At 41.1% G+C, this 8,956-nt stretch overlaps 1 protein-coding gene across 1 annotated transcript in view; it reads left to right on the forward strand.

Moving 5' to 3' along the window:
* CHRNA4 (cholinergic receptor nicotinic alpha 4 subunit) overlaps nt 1-8,141 on the forward strand; it is a 33,463-nt gene extending 25,322 nt beyond the window's left edge. Inside the window, exon 6 of the mRNA XM_032766406.2 lies at nt 7,463-8,141. Within this exon, the coding sequence (XP_032622297.1) occupies nt 7,463-7,588 (126 nt within the window). The 3' untranslated portion in view covers nt 7,589-8,141. The remainder of the gene's footprint in view (nt 1-7,462) is intronic.
* Nucleotides 8,142-8,956: the final 815 nt, after the last annotated feature.

Genomic DNA, 8,956 nt, shown 5'->3' on the forward strand with positions numbered 1-8,956 from the left:
ATCCTTTTCATTTGCATTATAGATAGTGTGTGATGAAAACCACTAGTGCGTGCCTTCTCCTCTGATGCCATGTGACACTTTCCCCTTGTGAAATGGTCTGATATCTTCAGGGGAGAGCTGCCTCATCATGACTGTCAATGTATTAGAGAAAAGAACAGCTTTGTCTTCCGTAAATGAATATTCCACCACACCAGTCTAATAGGTTAGTGGTTAAAAAATATCCAGCATGAGAACTCAAACAAATCGGAAACCTATGACCCTAGGGACCACTGATTCTTTAGCTTTCCCTGGGAATAGATGCCAAATCTACTATGTTAAGTTGCTTTATTTTTTTTCTCTATTCCTTGCTACATAAATAAGCGTGTTTCACTAGCGTTTAGCACCTTAGCGACTCTTGCAATTCCCTCAGAAAATAGAAGAGAAGGGACTAGTGGAGAAGACCTGTACCCCTGTGTTTTTTGTAGGGTTGAGCAGCTGAGCTATCACCACTGACTTTCTGCACTTCCCCAATAGATTTTGTGGTTTGCTCTTGTTCTGAATCCAGAAAGGAAATAGCAGAAAGAGATATTACAAATGTGAACTGAAGATTCATTCTTGGGAGTAGAGCTGATGGAAACATGAGGATTCTATAGGACCATCCAATATTTCAACATTTACTTTCATCCTGACTTGAGATGAAAAAATCAAAAGCATTGAAACTTTGTCATGAAATTAACTTTCCAAAACATTGCACCATCTGCCCCAAGCCTATCTACTTCAGAGACACTGCACCTATGCTTGAGTATTTTTAGGGACCTGAACATCTTTGCAATGGAGAAAGAGTTTCTCTTTAAACTCCCAACTGTTATTTGTTTAGTATCATTGCCACAAGGGACATATTTCTAAATTAAAAGTAAATAGTTCATTTAATTAAGTGTTCGAATCTAAAGAAAAGTGGGAAAGTAGGAAGCAGCAGTCTGTTACAAAACGTGTCTGCATGCAAATCCAGGCACAGAGTCACACTTAGGGAAGTGACTGAAAATTGAATACCTCCGGTATATAATAGAAATGCCATCAGATTTCTTACAGACTGTGATGAGGAAGAGAAGCTGTATGTCAAACCTGAGCTAGAATAACCAGGTTGCCTTTTCATTACCACCTATGCATTAACAGCATGGTCTGGAAACACAAGACACTCATGTTATCACAGTGATATCCATTTCTGCTTGAGAAATACACTATTTCCTCTGAACAAATGAAGGTTTTACCAGTAATTAGTATCCCAAAATGGTGCGCTGCTGGTAGCCTGCATTACTTGCTCTTTGCGTACTATTTAGGATACTTGTTTCAGGAACAAACGTTTGAAGTGTTTTGGAAGGTAGCATTATATTGTGACAGGAAAACCATCCTCTGTATTATAGTAAAATAAAAACGGTTAGACGAAGAGCCTTCATGTTCAAACCACCAGATCTTTCCATTGGCTGAAGATTCTAATACTGTTCCTCTTCTTTGGAAATGATAGGTTGGTTTGTGCAACATGGAATAGTTAATGGTCCAGTCTATTTAAATATTCAGAACCTTCCCCCCCAACCTAAATAAATGCATATGATTGCTTTAAAGAACATAAAGGCTAGAGAAATGAATTTTCAGTTGGAAATGAGTGAATAATTTGTAACCAAAAGAGTATTCAACACATTTTTCAGCTTCTTCTGTTCATAAAGGTCATGATCCACCAAGGTAATTAAACTCACCATGACTAACTCTATACACGAGTATTCCCACTGAAGTCAATAGGAACACTCTGATGCTTATAATCAGGTACCTAGCTGAATCAGGGCTACATTATCTGCAGAAACCCTTCTTTTTCTCAAAATGTATTCATAATATAGAATCACTTGTCCATTAAAGTCTCCATTAGTTCTTGTCCTACAGGTTTCTCACAGCTCTTCATTGTAAGGATTCAATACACTAAATTTGAGCTGTTCTGAGTGACTTGTACGTCCCATGGTATTGTTTGTGATCATGAATCCTAACTGGGTGATCCTGACTCTTAGAATCAGAGTTCCTGCACAGATACTCATACTTCTGAACTGAATATTTGCCTCCTGCGTATGTTCTGCAATATTTGCTTAAAAGTCACTATTTTGACAACATTGCCAGGAAACTCATTTCAAGGTTAATGGTAGAAAGAAAATTCAAGGGAAGTGTGATATGAAGTGATTTAAAAATAAAATTGGAATGATTATTTGGTGTGGGAGAGGGTTGCAGAATTTCCTCCAGCTTTATTTCTAACAGCGTATAGCAGTTACTCTTGGGACTGCTCTAACTTATGCCACAGTCAATGGCCCGTCTGCCAGATAGAGATTCCTGGAGCATATCAACATTCCAGCCATCCCTCTCTTCCTCACACCAATCCCATATGCCAGGGACTGAATGGAGCTGGCATAGTAATTGGCTAGATAGGTTCACCTGTGAACTCCCTCTTACCTGGAGGGAGTCTTAGATGGGGAGCTCTAGCTACTTTATATTCCCTAATCCTTTCCCTCAACCTTGGGAGAGCCTGTTAAATCTAGGTAAAATCCAGATCAGTGGTTCTGTGCCAGGTATTGACATCTGTATGCAAGTTGCTGGTGATGTCTCTCTAGATTGTACTGCATGGGAATTGTTGTATACAGGGCAGGCTGAAGGGGAATTTCAGTCAGCGGGAAAGACTATAGCACAGTTAAAAACATCTAATTTCCCTTTCTTCCTATTCTTTTTTTGTCTCCTCTCATCCTTTCTCATTTCTCTCTTCTGTGCTGTCTGTGGTGCTGAATGCCAATTGACCGTATTTGATGCAAATCCATTTTCCAGAAGAGCTGAATATTCAGTGAAGATACAATCAAATTTTAGAAGCAAATTTCAATTAGGCTGCTTACAACCCCCTCATGTTTTCTTTCCTGGAACAAATCACGCACCTAACGCTTTACTAGCACAACTACATCAAGCTCATTTTTACCTTGGATGCTGGAATATTTGCTAAAAGTGATTTCCAGTTGTGCATTGGATGGTGAAGGTCAAAATCTGTTCTTTGTTGGTTACAAACCTAAGACATAGAATCACGGAATCATAGAATATCAGGGTTGGAAGGGACCCCAGGAGGTCATCTAGTCCAACTGCCTGCTCAGAGCAGGACTAAACCCCAACTACATCATCCCAGCCAGGGCTTTGTCAAGCCCGACCTTAAAACCTCTAAGGAAGGAGATTCCACCACCTCCCTAGGTAAGCCATTCCAGTGCTTCACCACCCTCCTAGTGAAAAAGTTTTTCCTAATATCCAACCTAAAATTGTGATTTTAAAATCTAAAATCAAATTATGAAACAGAAACAATCCTCCAGAACTTCTCTAGCTCTCCCACATAGGACAAATGTTGAATATCAAACTATGAGCATCACAATCCAGTTCAGAGTCCAACATTGGCTGTCATCAAATAGTGAATAAATCAGAGAATCTCATGAGTTGCTTGTGGACAACTGATGAATGACGGGAGTGGGGGTGGGGGGGGAAATGAAATTCATAGTCTAAATTATCATCCTGATCCCAAACTCAGTGGGAATTTTGCCCTGGCTTCCAGTAGTTGCAGGATCAAGACTTACTCACTCAATTTTGTATTTGAAAGTGATTCTGAGCATTAAACAGCCATCATACCACCATTAAGAGCTCAACTGTGCAAGGTGCTGAGCAGTTTGGCCCCAGTCCAACAAAGCATTTAAGCACATTTAGCTTAAATTATATGACTACTGCCATTGAAGTGGATGGGACAGCTCCCATACTTAAGAGGTTTTGCTGAATCAGAGCCAGTGCGCTCAATACCTGGCAGGACTGCGCCTCAAATGGGCCTGTTTAATGGCAGGGACGAGGCTGGGGTGGGGGGGGAGGGGAAATAGCTACTGCTTTGTTGACACCCACTCACCCATTGATGAGTAGGAAGGATATAATTAGTTGAAACCATCTGATCAACAATCTGTACCAAATTCCGTTGTGGTGCTTCACCCTTTTACTTCTGCATCCTTTGCTCTTACATATCACCAGCATGTCATTTTAAACAGACCTCCCACAGCAGTGGGTCAAGCATACCAGCCAGTCATGTTCATTTGTCAGCATAGTGTACAAGGTACTTGTCTGGTGGATGGACTGGGCACATGCACCGTAGGAGAATTATATAGCTTTAGAGGCCCCATCTCCTCTCAGTAATCATTGCTTCATGAGGTTACATTCTGTAATCTGCCTCTAGTCAGGTTAGGAGCGTAGCAACAGGTGGGCCTGGGTGGGCCATGACCCATCCACCTAGCCTCCAGGCCCACCCAAATCTGAGAGGAGTTTAGTGCTGCTATGTTGGCCAGGAGCATCACTCAGGCACCTGAAATCCAGGACTGAGCTATGCGCCTGCCCTTCAGAAAGCTACGCTCTGGCAGCTCTGCCCTGCCATTTTCTGAGCCGCTCATGCCTGTGCACAGCTCGGCAGATGAAGTTCTGTGGCTGGGGGCACCAGGGCAAGGAAGACAGTGTGGTGTCATGGGAGAAGCTGAACTAACACAGTCTGTCATTACCCATCCACCCGAAAATTGGAGCCCACCCAAATTTCCTCTCCTAGCCACTGAGTCAGGTTTATTAGTCTGGGTTGGGGTTAAAACCGGCCTGTATAATGTCTGGATTGGGTTCAGAGCACTCCGCCTCATAAAATGTAAATATTTTGTTTTCTCCCCTTTGAACTGATTTCAATAGTGAGTATGAGCAAGGATTTTAATTGCCCAATGGAATTTATTCGCAGACTGCTTGATATCAATTTAAATCGGACTCCTGGGGAATGAATATATATAGTCACCGAAATATATGTTAGATTCCATGCAAGTTTTTTATTCCTTTTAAGGGATCTGAAATCTATGAAAATGTAGGCAGTGGTGATCCAAGTTATTTGTGTGTGTTTTGTTGTAGTGGCTGGATCATCAGTAACATACACTCAACTGTGCACTCTAGCACTCAGATTTTGACCTGTATTTTGACTAATTTTAAAGGGCCACTCAAAGTTGTTTGAGGGAGATGATCCATCACGAGGAAACAAAACAGCTCTTCTCAAATGACTCAAGTTGGAGAATTACATGCCATGATCTCATTGCAGAGTTGTACCATCTGATGTCACAAAATATTGGAACTGGGCAAAGAGGACACAAAGTGATTTATGAACATGTTTGTGAATAAATGTGATGAGTTCTATCTGTTGTTAACAATGGGATGAAATTAACCATTGTTTGGAAATATTCCAGTGACCATTTGTGAGAACATTTATGAATCCCTGACGTTTCATGAATCTTAGTACAAAGAACAATGTAAGAAACGTGTTATTTCTTATTCGCTTCTTATCATTCTCCTATGTAAAAAGCTGGTTGTCCATTCAGATTGAAGAAGTAATACTGGATGATTTGGGCAACAAAAGCAAGTAATAGGAATAGCAAATAATCAGAGATATGAACAGTTTATGAACGTGCCATAGGCTGAAATTTTTTTGCATAAGCCATTCAGTGAACATTTATTAATTATAAACACACCTGAAGATTCGTGATTAGTTTGCAAAGGATTTGTGAGCCAAAACAAGAGCTAAATGCAGGTAACTTATTTAAAATGAATAATTCTACCAGCTCTACAAACATTGCAATGTATTCCACACCAAACTTAAACTTTCATTCAGTCTATGACATGTCATGATTTATCTGCAAACTTCGTGGCTTATGACAAACTAAAACTCTCTTGTGAAACCATGACTAATGTAGAAAGAAAAGGTGAGAGAGATGTTTTAACATAGTGACTCCATTGCCTTCATGGGAGCTGTTTTGTTTGGCTGTATACCAGATCATAACATTGTGTTACATGGTAACTAGAATGATATTTATGATGTCACTAAAACAGTGAAACCATGATCCTTGCTCAGCTGAAATGGTGGATCCGTTGGCACTGGAATAGCTTCCTTTACCTTCAACCTGCTTAAGAGCATTTCCAGCAAATTTAGGAATCCCTTAACATTGAGCAACCTCGTTTAAGGTCTCCTACCAATCTCTTTTTGTTTCAGTTGTACTAATAATTGCTCACAGCAACTTGCAAAAACATTTATTTTAAAACAGTGTCATGTACATAGGGTTGTTACTGATTAACTACTGATTAATCAGCTCTTTTCACCATAGTTTAGTTCCATGAAGTAGTAAATACTGAAGTTAATCAAAGCAAGATCTCATGTCCCCTTCACCAGATCATGAAGGTATCTAGTACACCTCTTTCCTGAAATAGGTCTTGACCAGCTCGATAAAGCACTGGTAATCCAAGGGAGGAATTTTCCAAAGCACTCAGCTCCACCTTAACTCTGTTCCCCTTTTTAAATAATGCTGCAGTATCATTTTAACTCTTCAAAGATATAAGACAGTGGAGAAGGGTGAGTGTTGGGACTTCAGACACTTGGGTTTTATTCCTACCTTTGCCAATGACTTGCTGCATTCCCTTAGGCAGATCACTTAACCTCAATAGGCCTCAGTTTCTGTATCCATGAAAAGGGGCATAACTACACTTACCCGCTTTTGAAAAGTGCATTGAGATTGATGGATGAGAAGCAGCGCAGTGTTAATGTCTTATTCATTGGTTAGGGTTGTAGGGTTGAGCCTGTCACCAGCACTACAACTGACAGCAAACAACAAGCCAAACTGCCAAATTTCAGCCCTGAGTCCTGAGATATGGGGAGAATATCAAATAGCAAGCAGAATATTATAGGAAATGTTAATGGGCACATCCATATAAATCAAGACTTTACAGGCTGTTCAGACCTCTTTTTTGGGGGGGGGGAATCATGGCTGCAGTATAGTAGACAAGGTTGTGATGTGCGTGTGGGTCTTTATTCCAAGAAATGTTCATCTAGGAACATTAACTCCTCCTCTGCCATACAGAAATCTATTTGGCCTCCCCAGAGAGAAGAAGATGGGTAAATCCTTCCACAGCAACATGAGAGTGGGCCAAAAGGGAACAGGCATGATTATTTCTCTTACCTGCTGGCTTTTTTCACTTATGACTCAGCAAAGGCTTCCTGGGATAGATTAGGGTGTGTTAATGCCTCAGTGAAGATGTTTAAGCAGGGGGAGAAATAAACCTTTCCCCTCAGTTTAAACCTCTGCCTAATTTGAGCCTACAGTTGTGGCCCATGGAAAATGGGTTATTGCATGTGCAAATAAGCCTAATGAGCTATTTGTATATGCAGTGTGTGCACAATTGTAACTGCATGTGCAAACTAGGCATATCAGAACTGTCTGAAAATCCATCCCTTGGTCATATTTAATCGAATTAATTCCTGCCTTTGTACGAGGTGCTTGAATGGAAAACAGGCACTCTGTCTGTCTAGGTAAAAAAGAGACATTGTCCTTTCACCATAAGAGCCGTAGTAACATCTCTTGCCTCTCTGTTTTCCCAGGTGAAGGAAGACTGGAAGTACGTTGCAATGGTGATTGACAGAATCTTCCTTTGGATGTTCATCATAGTCTGCTTACTGGGCACTGTTGGTCTCTTCCTTCCCCCTTGGCTGGCAGGAATGATCTAAGAATAGCTGTGGAAAGAACAAAGTGCATCCCATTCCATGGATTTTAGTCCACCTGGAAGGAGACAAGAGGAGAGAGCTGGAGACAGTCTCAATGAATAATTTACTATGTATCTGCGCATGAATTGTTCAGAGCGCACTGAGGACACCTTCCAAGTTTACATTATTCGCCAAGCCATCCTCATCTTCTATATCTATTTTAAGGGGGAAATTATTAAAATTTACACCTAGCATGGTGGCGTTCGTTGACATATATGCTACAATGTAAGAAAGCAGGTGTGGTCCCTAAAGCAGTACTAACCAAAGCATTATTTACAGACCTGTCCCTGGCAAATTAGGCCTATTAGTCTTGAGGGCTTTCAGTGTGTCCTACGTAGTAGGGTCGTGCCATCAGGATGGAACGGTCCAGGACTGTGTGTCCCTGTAAGAGCCATTTAATAAATAAAGTTTCAAATTTGGCTTCCTGGGCAAGAGACTGTCTGTGCGTCAGGCAGAGCAGCTGTAGTCACAGATGGCCGGATCACAAAGGTTCTGCATCAGCCCATCCATTCTGAGCCTCTGGTACAGTTTACCCTGACCAAAGTCCCAGCAGCAGCAGCATCCTTATCAAAGTGTACGGGCCAAGCGGTGACATCTTTACTCATGCAAAACTGCAGGAGTAAGATTTTGGCTTGAGCAAGGACTGCATAAAACCTAAGCAAGGACCTCGTGATTTGGCTCAAAGTGTGTTTTGATCCATCCACATTAGCCTTTGGCTTGGTTTGCTTTTCTTAATGGAAATCTGCTTGCTCACAGACTTCGGCTGCTGCATAAGGCCTATAAACTGGACTCTGTCTCTGTGTCTGTCAGCAAAGCGTGAAATGCTTGGCACTTGTACAGTAATGCTTTTAGTATTATATGAGAGAAGGGGAGGCAACCATACATAGTGGCCAGTTGTTAGATGCAGACACTTGAACAGGATACCTAGATCCCACATATGGAGGCTTGGACTGGCATTGAGCCAGCTAAAGAAGGCATTATGGACTAAATTCTTAAATGCCATTCTGGATGCACCAATCGAGACATTGGTTACCCATAAACATTAGTCACCTCTGACAAGTTTGGCATATGTACAGACGTAAATGTCCATCTGGACGGAGTCAATGTTATTGAAGATTTGTGTTATACAGGAGGGTGACTGTTTCCTCTTTGTATCAAGGTTTTCTTTCTACATGCACTTCACTTTAACAACCTCCAAGACTTGAGAAAATCTGACAAGATGGTGTCTTGGATGGTTCAGGGTGTCACCAGGATGCCTGCAAAGTTTCAAGTTGAAGATAGTTTAAAAATATACCTTTATAGTGCATGCTGGCACTATCAGCAGTTTCAAGT

The sequence above is a fragment of the Chelonoidis abingdonii genome, chromosome 14 (assembly GCF_003597395.2).
Source record: "Chelonoidis abingdonii isolate Lonesome George chromosome 14, CheloAbing_2.0, whole genome shotgun sequence".
In the NCBI taxonomy this organism is placed as follows: Eukaryota; Metazoa; Chordata; order Testudines; family Testudinidae; genus Chelonoidis; species Chelonoidis abingdonii.